Source organism: Misgurnus anguillicaudatus, chromosome 21 (genome assembly GCF_027580225.2).
Source record: "Misgurnus anguillicaudatus chromosome 21, ASM2758022v2, whole genome shotgun sequence".
Lineage (NCBI taxonomy): Eukaryota > Metazoa > Chordata > Actinopteri > Cypriniformes > Cobitidae > Misgurnus > Misgurnus anguillicaudatus.
In genome coordinates this window covers 31,015,389-31,029,975 of record NC_073357.2, presented here as the reverse complement: position 1 = coordinate 31,029,975, position 14,587 = coordinate 31,015,389, and the positions used below count along the sequence as shown (strand labels likewise).

The window sequence follows — 14,587 nt, the reverse complement described above, 5'->3', positions numbered from 1 at the left end:
TGCCCCAATGATAGTGGGCGAACAGTATGATTGACAACATCATTTATTGAGAGACATTTCCGTGAAAAATAATTCCGTCTTATATTCAGGACAATACAGTAATATCTGAAATATTACGACACACCAAAAATGATATCTATGCCATGCTTCACCCTAAATGCCCCCTTATTGCATTTATAAACTGTATTGCTACATCAATATTCAATAAAAAATGAATATGGTGGAGCAGCAAGAGTAATGCTTTCCTCAAGAGGCCGTTTGTACAAATCACCGCTAGCACTTAAGATTCAGATTTCCGGTAATTGTCTCACCGTTGGCAGAATCCATGCCAGCCTGTGATCCGGTGATGTGGTGCCAAAAAGCACTTCGCGGTAAGATTGCAGTGGGGGTGCAGGGGTAGGACGTTCCCTCTGTACCCTTAGATAGGAGCTGATAAGAGTGATGATGAGAAATTTTAAATGGCCTGATTAATCAGTGAATATTAGCATTATTTCCACCGTAAGTGCCTTAGCAAGATAATGCCCAAACATAAATATCTTAAAGGGATAGTTTACCCAAAAATGAAAATTCTGTCATTATTTACTAACCCCCTATATTGTTCTAAAGGTTTTCTATTTTATTTTGTTAAACACTGAAGAGTATATTTGGTTCATAGACGATAAGCAGACAGTTGGTGGTACCCATTGACTTCCATAGTATTTGTTTTCCCTACTATGAACGTCAATGGGTACTTGTGTGCTTACAATCATTTATCAAAAATCTGTTTGTGTTCAGCAGAATAAAGGGTAACACTTTACTTGAAGGGGTGTTCATAAGACTGACATGACACCTTCATAATCATGACATGACACGTGCCATGAACATGAATGAGATTTTATGCATGTTCATGACAACTTCCATAAAGTGTCATTTGTTCAATTATGTCATTTTTAATGTAAGATGACATTGTTTGAGATGTCTTTGTTAATGACAATTTGTCATAAATCTGTCATAAACATGACATAGCAGAATAATTAGCAAACTTAAGAAACTACCTAGCTTTTTGGGTTAATATTACATTAAACAATCATTTAAATGTCATTTAGTGTTAATACTCTGTCAAATAGTTTTATAACAGCATCATGAATATTTTTCTTGACCTCAACTACAGTGGTTAAAATGTGTTAATACTATGTAAAATAATTTTAAAAACCTTAACAAAATGCATACTTTACATAAAAAACTGACAACTAATAGAACTAATTTAATGCAATTAACTGTTTTCCAGTGATATAGATCCAACGCTGCATGGCCCATAACCCATTATTGTTTTCATGTAATTTTAGGTGAATCGGTCTCCAAATGGAAACTTTAAAAAAAAAACATTATGAACTGAAAAATATTCATGACACTGTTATACAACTATATGACAGAGTATTAACACTTAATCACATTTTAATGACAAATTATATTTGTATCGCTGGTCAAAAGTGGTCAGTTATGTTGTCTTGGTAATGTCAATTTGTCATGACAAATTATAATGTACTGGTTTATGTCAAGTTGTCATAACAAAGACATCTCAAACAATGTCATCTTTGCATTAAACGTGACATAATTGAATGAATGACACTTAAAGGAACACGCCCACATTTTGGGAATTTAGCTTATTCACCATATCCCCCAGAGTTAGATAAGTCCATATATACCTTTTTCATCTCCGTGCATCTTGTAACACTGTCTGACACACTGCCCACTAGCTTAGCTTAGCACAAAGACTGCAAGTGAATGGCTCCAGCTAGCATACTGCTCCCTGTAAGTGACAAAATAACGCCAATATTTTCCTATTTATATGTTTTGATTTGTGTAGTCACAACTGCTACTTGGGCCAGTGGTGAGGAGCACAGAGTTCGCTCAGAGTCGCAGTGCGTCGCCGCCTTAGAAAATAGTTCCCTGTATGTATACTGTTAAATGATTGGTGTTAAAAGATTGCTGTGTCTCATATGACCTTGTTATTTGTACACAATGTGACTATACAAATCAAAAATAGGACAATGTTGGCGTTATTTTGTCACTTATAGGGAGCAGTATGCTAGCTGGAGCCATTTACTTCCAGTCTTTGTGCTAAGCTAACCTAGCGGGGGCTGCGTCAGACAGAGTTACAGGACGCACGGAGATGAAAAGGGTATGTATGGACTAATCTAACTCTGGGTGATAAGGCGAATAAGCTAAATTCCCAAAATATGGGCGTGTTCCTTTAATGACAGTTGTCATAAACGTGCATAAAATCTCCTTTGTTTATGGCACGTGTCGTGTCATGATTATGAAGGTGTCATGAACACCCCTTCAGGTACAGTGTTATCACTATTCCATTAATGGAAGATGCTGTGTGTGCACTTGATTTATGCTTCGTTTACCTTGCTGTTTTTTTCCATTTCCATGAGGACTCTCTTGTGCTGCTCAGCTATAGCTAAAGTGGAAGAATGAACCCTTTGGTAGATCTGCTCTCCTTCTCGTGTCTGAAAAGTATACAGGCCCTCACCACTGTCACACATCCTAAAAAACAAGCAGCATTTATATCAATTACACACACTAAACTATATTTTGTAACTGATGTCCTGCTAAAACAGAACCCATACATTAACAATATATGTGAAACTATAAAAATATATTTTTTTCTTTTTTTAAATCATCCTACATAAATAACATTCTGAGAAAATATAATCTTGATATATTTAATATTGACTGAGGAAGGCCATTTCAAAGATCAGTGTGAAATTAATGAGTGCAAATGAGAGTGGGCCACATATTACTATAATTTTATAATGAGTTACATCACTGTTACACCTCTAGATCCACTTTGTGTGTTTCAGTGTGAAAGCCACTAGGGGGCAGTGTTATATCAGACTTTAATCCTTGCAAGATAAAGGTCTCATGTTCTCTCTCAAAGGGCATCCAGCTGGTGAAGCTTCTTTTATTATTTGATCAAAGCACTGAGATAGATAAGAGCACTTAATTTGTCAGTGAATTTACTCAACAAATCTTTTTAAGAGGCCCACCATTCAATGACTGTCAACATTTCTTCTATGTTTATATACGTTACATCACTGACCACAGAGTGAACTGAAATACTCATCACAATCTCAAATTTCTGTGAATTGGCAGACTTGCTTTACAGTTATGACATGTGCTTTACCTGCCAGCCTCAAAAGTGAAACGTGTAGCATCCCGCCCGTAACGTCGCAACGAGCAAAGCGGCCAGGTTACTAGCTTGGTCCGAGGGTTGTGAATATCCCACAGGTAGATGTTTTCGTGTGTGATCTGCATCATACACTCCCCATAGATGTCAAGATTGGGGCAGGGGAGCAGGAATACGTTAAAGCGCTCTGTAGGAAAATAAAACGGACAACAAAGAGTTACATATATACACATATATATATATATATATATATATATATATATATATAGATATACACTCACTCACACACACACACACACACACACACACACACACACACACACACACACACACACACACACACACACACACACACACACACATATATATATTCCAAAACGCAATAAATCCATTTTGACTAATTTGGGTAAAAATGTGTTTTCTATACCAAGAAAGTGACAAGATGAAAACCACAATTTTCTGTTACAAACTTTCTCATAGCATCTTTAGGTTATAATAACATAAAAAATTCAAATCCATAATTTGATTTCCAAAGACTTATTATAAAAACTGATTATTTTTTCCGCAAAATGCAATAAATCCATGACAAGTTTTTTTTTCAAAATGCTATAAATCCAGTGGTGTAGTCTAGATTTTTGTAGTGAGTATACTGTGATTTTTCCCTCTCACCCGTATGCTCACTCGCCCCAGAGTGACACCCCATAAGCACCACCACACTCACAGATGCATACAGTATAGATCTTCATGTAATCGAGAGCATTCTGAAAGTGTACTCATAAACACATAAACTGAATGTGTTATCAACATGTCAGTTTGTTATAAGAAAAAAAGATGTTTAACAGTCAATGGGTTTACAGCTGGGGAAACTGGACTGATTTTTAGACTGGTTTAGTGTTAATCAACATCTAACTCGGGGCCAAAAGTTACTTAACTGTTAATTAAAATTAAATAAACTGTTTCCAATCTTTAATCCGTGGCTAACACATGCATTGAAGGAGAAAAAAATATCCACTCTTTCAATAGCTATTATCTGACAACTATTACCATGTGTAATTTAATGGTGTAAATGTTTTTAATTAATACACATTTAAGATGACCATGAATTAACTCTAATTTGCACAGTCAATGAAATAAAAGCTTATTTTATGCATATAATACAAGCATTGTCTAAAAATGAAAATAGGCTTTTACTTAATTATTATTACAAGACCATCATGTAGCCTAATAGTGAAGAAAATTATCTTTAATTTGCAAGTCTGAACTGAACATCAACGCAGACATGATTTTCCTCACAAAAGTTTAAGATCATATACTTGAACGTAGATATATAAATTAACACAGAGAAGGAAAGTTTAACACTGTGAACCCAAGCAAACATGCTGAAAGCTAAAACCATCAGGATATAATTACGGGCTTATTTTATTGCATTTGGAGCCTTAACTCCAGATAAAGTAATAAACTGGACAGATGTTTTAAATGTTGTTTACTCACATGTGCGTTGTTAACTCTCCGGATTTTATATTGCAGCAGCTCGTTCACTTCACATGGTTTGTTTACAGTGTCGCGTGAGCAGCAGCTACACTGCAGGTTCGACTTCATTTGGCGCTAAGCAGACCTCTCGGTGATGTCAAAGTACCGCGAGAGCGATTCAAAGCAGATTTCTCCATGTGATAACTGGCATCGCTCTCGCGGTACTTTGCTGTCACTCGCCTGTGGGTTCTTTTGGTGCCACACCAGTCTGCTCCCCAGTTTCTATGGTAATTTGATTTCATACGCGAATCGGATCGCGCAGTTCGGCAGGAATTCAAACACACCAAATATATAGCCTAATATATATATATATGCAGTTCAACCCGCTAAAATAGCAAGTGTAGCATGCTACTGGTCAGTGCTTTACATCTGAATTATGACTAACAGTTTGAAATGTCAGAAAACCATGCTGTTACGCATCCTCAAGCTATTTTTAGTGGGTATACGGAAATCCTTGACAATTTCTAGTGGGTATACGGCGTATACCTGCGTATCACGTAGACTACACCACTGTATAAATCTATTGAATCAATATATAAATGTGCATTCATCTTTGCCATATTATATTCATTTAGTTGACTAGTGATATACACTGATTAAAAAATAAAAATTAATGGCATTAATCAAAACACTTACTTTGTCATATTAAGAACACTGTCATTGCTGCTGTCAACCTTGGGACGTCGTCGCTGAACTTTTTTGAAAGCGATCATCTGTAAAATGTTTTGGTCCTGCTTGATTTTCGTTGACTTTGAGTAAAATAATGGAAAGTTTTTCATAAGATCCCCTGTGCTCAAAGTGTTAGCATGACAGAAGCTTGATGCTGTCGGGAGAACAAGCAACAGCCGGCATTTTTCCGTCTCCCGAGTGCCTCTTGCGTAAATTATTAGATTTTGATGGCTTACGTTTCTTCTCCAGCACAGAAAACCACCACAGATTTATCAATGCCATCAAAAGTTTTGTTTGTTTGTTGATCACGAAGTACAAAGTAGATGAGGAAAATTAGGATTCTGTGTGTATTCAAAGCGCAGCCATTATTGTTTACAATGTGTGCATGGAATGGTGTGCTGTGATTGGTTAAGCAGATTTTTGCATTCTGCAGAGAAGGAGGGCTGGCCTTTATCTCGTTTTGGGGAAAAAGGGAAAAAAGATGACAGAATAACACAGCGTATATTGGAGTTTGCGTAAAATTAAGAATTTGCTTTTAAATATTGACCAGATTTGGTAGTAACTAATTTTTTTTTAATGCCGTTTTGGAACCAAACCTCTTCATTTTTATGTTGGTGGAAAGCTTTTCTCACAGGTAAGCAAAAGGCCCAGGGACTTCAGACTCTTACCTGTGTGTTCACATTGAACTCCAGCTGCCAGAAGGTCTGGTTCTCCGAGACTGATGTCGTTCAAACGCATCCCCAGGCACTCAATAGACAAGGTTTTGAACCACTCTTCGGCCTCCAGCTCTGAGGTAAAGAATATAAATGAATGAATATGTTATTTTCAGTGAATATGTTCCATAACATTGAGAGCAGCACATTATCAATTTATAAGTAAGAATCGAAAAAAGTAAATCTTTAGTATGAGAAAGAAAATACCTGATTCACAAGTGAAGGTTCGAGAAGTGTCATCTGTAAAGACAATGGCCACTGCTTGCCGCTTGGTGTCACGTGGCAATCGCGTCACGTTCTTCACGTTGCTAATTTCTGTTACCTGTGAAAAAAAGTGATACAAAATCCTGATAGAGCATAGTCATTTAGACTAAACTAGAAATGCATCATTCGGAAAATTGTATTCTCTTAATCATCTCATTCATCTCTCATTTTGGTTGTGAGAGTCGCAGGGTGCAGTGAAGCAGGGCAAACGAGACTGATAAACAGACCAAAAATGGGGAGATGTGAGTCAGCAAAACAGCGTGGTAATATAGCTTGGAAGTCGTTGCATCAGGGGCGTAGTTTCTGGGGGGATGAAACCATAAAACTAGCAATTACAACCCTCAATACTTACAGCATATACAGTGTTTAATTACCCCCCCCCCCCAATGTTCAAAATAAATCTATGCCCTTGCATTACCTGGATACTTTTATCTAACGTTTTTCAGTTTATCAGTGCTTCACAGGAGTTGCTTGACATTTTGGGCTCTTGGTGCGGTCATTATAAAGTGACTTTAAGCACGGTTTGATGGGAGGACTTTTTGGTCCTTATGTATTGATTTGACTCACAAGTCACCCCTTCACAAACCCCACAACCCCCCCACCACCACCACCAGACACTGATCGTCTGGTTTCTGTGATCTTTTCCTCCAGTTCCAGTGAAATGAATGCCCTCCATAAGGCTGTTAGTATAATTGAACAACTGAAGTGTCACTTGAATGCCTCTTGTGACATTTTCAGAGCTCAGATTAGAATTCAGCTGAACTGTTGCAGTGAGAAGAAGTTTACCTTAGGACAAGCTCTGATGTAGGCAGACTTCTCATCAGGGTATTTCTCCAGTCGGCGAGGACCTTTACTGGACGACTTCTTAAACACCAGCCAGCAGCGTCGATAAATCTGAAATATATAACCAGATCCCATGTAGTGATACTGTAAATGTAAAACACATCACTAAGGCTGGCCACATGTAAATATTTTAAGCCTGATTTGCATCCTCAGTGATTAAAAGGGGGTGCGACCACTGTATTTTTTAACCGCAGCCAATTTATTGTAAAAAAAACCTTGTGTGTGGTGTCATTGCAATTATTTTACTGCCCCGATGCATTGATGCCTCCCTGATCCCAAATCGTAAATATAAAAAAATGAAATATTTAGGACTCTTGATCGAGAGCTTTAAGCTTTAACCGGATGTTGCGTGCTTTTATAGCTGAAACAAGACATCCACAAGCATGACAAGAAAGACGAGTATTAAGAAAGAATATTGGCTTCTACAACTATGGCAACAACTATCATTTGTTTTTCTCATGTTTGATCTCGCGTTTCTGTGAGATCTCACATCACTTTAAAATCGTTACTACAGTCATCACGTGTGTGGTCTCGCGAGTCGCGGTCTGGTCAAATCATCCAGTGTGTGTGTGTGTTCTAAGGATTATGTTGTTAAAGGGACACTCCACTTTTTTTAAAAATATGCTCATTTTCCAGCTTCCCTAGGGTTAAACATTTGATTCTTATTTTTTTGGAATCCATTCAGCCGATCTCCTGGTCTGGCGCTACCACTTTTAGCATAGCTTAGCATAATTCATTGAATCTGATTAGACCATTAGCATTGCAACAAAAAAAAAAACAGTTTGGATATTTTTCCTATTTAAAACTTGACTTCTCTGTAGTTACATCTTGTACTAAGACCGACGGAAAATTAAAAGTTGCGATTTTTCTAGGCAGATATGGCAGGAACTATACTCTCATTCTGCCGTAATAATCAAGGAATTTTTCTGTCGTATCATGGCTGCAACAGGTGCAATGATATTACGCAGTGCCCGAAAATAGTCAGCTTGGTAACTTTCAACGGCAGGGGACTATTTTCAGGCACTGCGTAATATCATTACGCCCCCTGCAGCCATGTTACAGCAGCAAAGTCATTGATTATTACGGCAGAATGAGAGTATAGTTCCTAGACATATCTGCCTAGAAAATCACAACTTTAAATTTTTTGTCGGTCTTAGTACACGATGTAACTACAGAAGAGTCAAGTTTTAAATAGGACAAATATTGAAACTCTTTGGTTATTTTTGCTAATGGTCTAATCAGATTCAATGGATTATGCTAAGCTATGCTAAAAGTGCTAGCGCCAGACCAGGAGATCAGCTGAATGGATTCTAAAATGGTAAGAATCAAATGTTTAACTCTAGGGGAACTGGAAAATGGGCATATTTTCAAAAAAAAAAGTGGAGTGCCCCTTTAAAGATAGTTTAAGATGTAAAAATCATCCGGTGTGTCCCAGGCCTTAGCTGATAAAATTTGAAATCTTCTCGTAACAAAAGCTTCTTATTCAACCTACACCAGTTGGCTTTAACTTTTGGTAAAACGAACTCTTCCTCTCTCAACCTCCCTCCCATGAAAAGCTATTTTCTGTTTATACCTCTGATGTCCTTCAACAACCAAACCTACAGTTGCCACGGTAACCTCCATCCGTTTAGGCTAGCGCTCCAACCAGCCCAAGGCCAATCGTGCTCACTGTTATCACAGGTCTCCTCTTACAGCTAGATCACCTCAATCTGCTGAAAATCGCACTTCTTACGCAATAGTATTTTTATTTCATTTTTTCAACAACCATTTTTACTTTTATCTGAATAGTCTGATATTTAGGCTTTCTGGAATCACCAGTTTGCCGATTAGACCAAATGACAACTGTTTATATGCAAGATTTATGCATTGAAAATATCAAAAAACAACAAGAGTATATTATATGCTTTCATGGATCAAACTCTGCAAAAAATCAATAACAACAGAGTCCATCTAGAGTAGATTATTTCTGATAACAAGAATAATAAATGTAAATTACCGTTGTTCAGATTAGAGATCGACCGATACAGTTTTTTTTTAAACCGATACCAAATATTTGGATGCTTATGTGACGCGATTTTTATTTACTGTTATACTACTGTTTTTGACACAATTACTACAACACTGAACTGAACAAACCCTTATAATAATAACAATCACTCCCTTTTTGCATACAATGTAATAAATAGAGAGGTCTGAAAATGTGAAGAATAATATTAATTTAATAAATATTATAACTGGAATAATACATTGCCAGGAAAATAACAAACAAAACAGCTTACATGTCATTGAATTTCTTAACTGGTATTTTATGTCAGAATAATTAATATCTTGTTGTTATCAAACTGCGACAGCTTGTGGAGGTAATACATAATTAATTAATATCCACAGACATTTATTTAGATGTTTTTAGCAAAATAATGTTTATCTGGTAAATGTTAATATAACTTAAGGCAAATCTTGTTAAAAGTTAGCTACATGTGGTGGCTGTGCTTAAGTCTTCAACCCGGTAAGTGAACAGCAATATGAACGTGATTTTACGAGGCTACTAATAAGCATAATAATGAAAAAACTAATTTAATTTAGCATTTTTAATTCCACAAGCATTCATTCATGGCCGTTTTATTCATGTAAAGCTACGTCGTTATTGGGACAGGATTTGATGGATCAATCCAACTTACGTGACTCTTTTACTGCTGTCTTCTAACGTATATCAGACACGTATCCTGACTTACATGGTGCCATAAAGAAGATTAGAAATAAGCAAGGCAAATAAAAAATAGTTTTTTTCTATCCTCAAGGACTACTGAATTGCTAAAAAGTATGACTTTGTTGTAAGAAGCCACGGATCGTTGCAGAAGCCAAATATATAAAAAAGATTTAACCCCTTCAGACTCGATTTTTACTACCCAGTCTTACGAGGTTTCATGATATAGTCAAGTAATTTTTTATTCTTTTTTCGTGATATCACGAATTTCCATGTTTTTTCGTGATCATATAACGAATTCCTGTTTTTGTGTGATTATCACATATCGTTTACTCAACTGTTTTTTCCTATTTTTAAACCCTTGTCGCTTCGGTTTAGGGTTAGATTTGGTGCTTGCATTAGAATGTCACTTTTTATATTGGTTTATACAATTTTTTCTGATTTATTTTTTTATATGTCGCCTGGCATTAGGGTTAGAGTTGGGTTTGGGTAGGATGTCATTTTATGTAAATCTAACCCTAAACCGAAGCGACAATGGTAAGAAAATAGGAAAAAAGAGTTGAGTAACCAATACGTGATAATCAGGAATTCATTATACGATCATGAAAAAACGCGTAAATTCGTAATATCATGAAAATAAAATCAAAAAATTATGTGACTATATAACAAAATCTCATGAGACTGGGCTGATTTTAATAGGTGTTCAACCAGTGTGCCTTATTTTGATTGGTTAATCAGCATTTTTTGGTTTGAACCACAAAACATTTGATGTCCATTCCAATGAATGCAGGGTCTGAAGGGGTTAAACCCCAGCCTCCATGCATGCTCAAAACAATTATAGAATCAAATGATTATGTAAGCCGCATTCAGAATTTATTGGGTTAAAATGTCTAAGAGGACAAAGTGATAAAAGTGTTTAAATCTTAAGCTTAAGAAGATAAAACCATCCATTAAGAGGATAACAGTTTAGAAAATTTCACGCAACTGTATGAATTAATGAAATGTCCAATTTCCTGCCAAGATGAATAAAAGTGAACTGTATTTGTCAACTAAGCTAACCTTTTTATAATTGCTATTTAAATGTTTGGACTATTCATAATAACGTGGAGAAACAGAAAAAAGCTGCATGCTATTTTTTATTCACAAGAGGTAAAAAGTTTATCCCTTGTTTGCATCATATTGTCCCCTGAGGATCACTAATCCTCTGTAAACAAACTGTTGAACAGCTTCAGCAGTGTGCGTGTGTGTGCGCGCACGCATGTGTGTGTGTCTGCGTGTGTGTATGTGTGTGTGTGCGTGCCTACTGATACTGTAGGCAACTTTACACAAACACAGATAAACAGATACATACATAAAAACAGACACACAGAAATACTATCCATCACTAATACTATCAATCGCAGTGTCACTATTTCAGACTTACTACAGTAAAGGAACTAGGTTAAAATACCAATTTTTCTAGGAGGTATTCATTTACTATAAAAAGCAAGAGAATAAATGACTCTAGTAAGTAATTGCACTCAATGTTCCGATGTGCAGATATCTTCATATCGACATGTACGTTATATTAAAACATATGCTGTTTCCCTAATTTCCTCCCTGGGGAATGAACTGTCATGGCACGTCAAGGCAAACGGCTTACAGATATGCTGCAATAATGCTCGGAGGAATCCACAGCACTTATCGAAAGTACTTACTGCAGGTCAATATACAGTAACAGAGGAGATGAGGGGAACAATAACTGCTTAGGGATGCACACAAGGAGAATAAAAAAGAAACAAAGAGGCAAAATATGCAAATGAATTGTGCCATAAGGCTATAATGATGAGTCTGTCTGGCCTATAAATTCATTTTTGTCATCCATTCAATTTCAGTCTCATCTCCTCTTCCTCTTAAATCTCCAAAACTCAGCTTGAGATCTGGGGATGAATAGTGTAGCACTATTAAAACGACAGTTTCTGTGTTTAAATTAAACCGCTTCCCTTCAGGCAAGTCTAAATATAAATTGCCAACTTCCTGACTGTGTCCACTGAAACCTTTTGGGGATCTTCTAAATCAAGTCAGGTCTCTGATCAAGCTAAACCATAAACAATCTTCTGTTTGTCCCTCAGTGACACCATGGTATCAATGTCTGTATATCCTTTTCTCTCTTTAATCAACCCCCCCCCCCCAATCAAAAGTCTGGGGTTGTGTCATCACAGCGATGCATGGTGTTGGGTTGCAAATGTGCTCAACAGAGCTGGCGATGGCTGAAGAGCAATTAGGGTGAATCCAGCATGGCAGTGGGGCCGTCGGTACACGGCCGCTGGAAACCGAGCAGAATGTTAAACAGTGCTCTGATTGGAGCTCTTGGTCTTTAAGTGGACCGCAGAGAAACATGGGAAGAAAGTGAGGGAGGGATAGAGGAGCATGCAGACTAATTAGCATCCCTAGAGGTGCGTGGGGATCCTGGCAAGGGAGGTGAAAGAGAGAACGTGAGGAGGAAGAGGTCTGGAAAGACAGTGGTCTGGAACAGTATGAGGAGATGGTTGACAGCCACGCTCATGAGGGGCACGAGCTTTGGCAGAGAAAGCAGGTGGCAGGGTCCAGTGCTCATGAGTAATTAAATGATTCTGTGTGCAGTTGATGCAAATTTGTTGAAATGTGTCACACAACAGATATTTTTTCTTTTTATAATGAATAGGGGTTAATGCATTATGTACTTTGGTTTAGTGTACGTTCGGTTTAACTCAAAGAAAGGTGCTGTAGCAATCCATCGGTGATGGAGAATGGAGTGATTTCATATTTTGTTGAGCTTTAATGGTTTGCAAAAAAATGTATAAAAGAAAACCTTGAATTTGACATATGTGTGCATAAAACCATGCAGACATTTGCATATGAATGTGTCAGAAATGTGCATGTGTTTGTGAAATCCAGACTAAGGTCTTTATCTAATTTTGAGATTGGGGCATCAAAGTTTGACATGGCATTACTCAGTCAATATTAATATAAAAAATATTTAGCTGGATTTTCATATGAGTGAAAACACACTGAACATTTCTCTTAACAAACAAGGCGATGTCTTAAAGGGAACACTTCACAATACTTTTTTTTAAAGATGTCAAATAAATCTTTGATGCCCCCAGAGTACATATGTAAAGTTTTAGCTCAAAATACCATATAGATAATTTATTATAACATGTTAAAATTGCCACTTTGTAGGTGTTAGCAAAAAATATGGCGTTTTTTGGGTGCGTCCTTTAAATGTGCAGTGTGTAAATTTTAGCGGCATCTAGTGGTGAGGTTGTGAATTGCAACCAACGGCTCAGTCCACTGCTCACCCCGTTTTGAAACGCATAGAGAAGCTACGGTTGCCTCCACCGGAAAAACATGTCATCGTCGGACACAACTTAGTAAAAAAGTTTGTCCGTTAAGGGCTACTGTAGAAACATGGCGGCACAAAATGGCCCTCTGTGTATGTAGATAAAAAGGTCTCATTTTAAGGTAAAAGTTCATTATAAAAAGGTCTTCATACACCTCTGATAATATAGTTTTGTATATTATTTTGCATTTCTGTCAAGAGATACTTCTAAAAAAAAGTACACACTGCACCTTTAAATGCAAATGAGCTGATCTCTGCACTAAATGGCAGTGCCGTGGTTGAATTAAGGGGCGTTATTATCCCCTTCTGGCATCACAAGGGGAGCCAAATTTTAATGACCTATTTTTTCACATGCTTGCAGAGAATGGTTTACCAAAACTAAGTTACTGGGTTGATCTTTTTCACATTTTCTAGGTTGATACAAGCACTGGAGACCCAAATACAGCATTTAAACATGGAAAAAAATCAGATTTTCATGATATGTCCCCTTTAATAATCCAGATCATCATGAACACCTGGCTGGCCAAAGTTCTACAGCAACTCTGGTGGTAGACAGACTCAGTACAATAGAAATGCTGTAATTTTGGGAGCCTTTGTCTATGAGAATGAGAGAAGAATACGATCCTTCCTCCAATCAGTGAAGAGTATTTCATCAGAATAGGAGAGAGACAGAGCTATAGACAGAAAGAAAGGCAGGAATATGGCTTTGTCACGGCTCAGACAGAAATGCAAATGCCGCCACGCACTCTGTGCTGCTGCCAAATCAGAGCTGAAGCAGCAGCACGGATGTAAATAGTATTAGCTGTGCATAAGCAGGGATTTACGACATTATGCTTGCATTACGTGCACAAGCATAACATTAAATAGACAAAAGGAAATTGACTTACAATTAGGAAAGCCATTTGTTAAACAAGAAGGTCAGGATGGTGCCTGTTTGGAATCAAAAAGCAAAGATGTGTCCTTGCATAAAGGAGATGTAAGATGAGAGTGAGAGGTAGAAGAAAAATCAAATCAGATTAAGTGATAGAAAAAAGCAAAACCCAAACTCTTCTTAGGTATAATTTAGCACTGCATTCCCCAGAGGACCATGTGTCACAACCTCACTGCTGCCACGCTAACCACAATCCTGCTGACTACATAATTCAGCTATCGACCGTATGCATTCGCTCGAGTCGAGAGGAACTCAGAAAAGTCACTAGACATGGCTACACCAAGGCTCCAGATTGATTTCGTGAGTGCATAAATACACCACTAGTTTAAAGACACATGTTCTTAATCACAAATGCATATGCGGAGCAGAAAACATGTAATGTAAAGTGACTGGAATG

General features: G+C 37.2%; 1 protein-coding gene across 2 annotated transcripts in view; it reads right to left on the bottom strand.

Moving 5' to 3' along the window:
- The window catches only part of dok4 (docking protein 4), a 120,288-nt gene that overhangs the window by 1,223 nt on the left and 104,478 nt on the right, over nt 1-14,587 (bottom strand). For both annotated transcript variants that reach the window (XM_055202062.2, XM_055202052.2), the window contains exons 3-8: nt 7,138-7,245; nt 6,295-6,409; nt 6,043-6,162; nt 3,173-3,362; nt 2,394-2,532; nt 312-429 (exon numbers count right to left, since the gene is read on the bottom strand). In XM_055202062.2, coding sequence (XP_055058037.1) covers nt 312-429; nt 2,394-2,532; nt 3,173-3,362; nt 6,043-6,162; nt 6,295-6,409; nt 7,138-7,245 — 790 coding nt within the window. The remainder of the gene's footprint in view (nt 1-311; nt 430-2,393; nt 2,533-3,172; nt 3,363-6,042; nt 6,163-6,294; nt 6,410-7,137; nt 7,246-14,587) is intronic.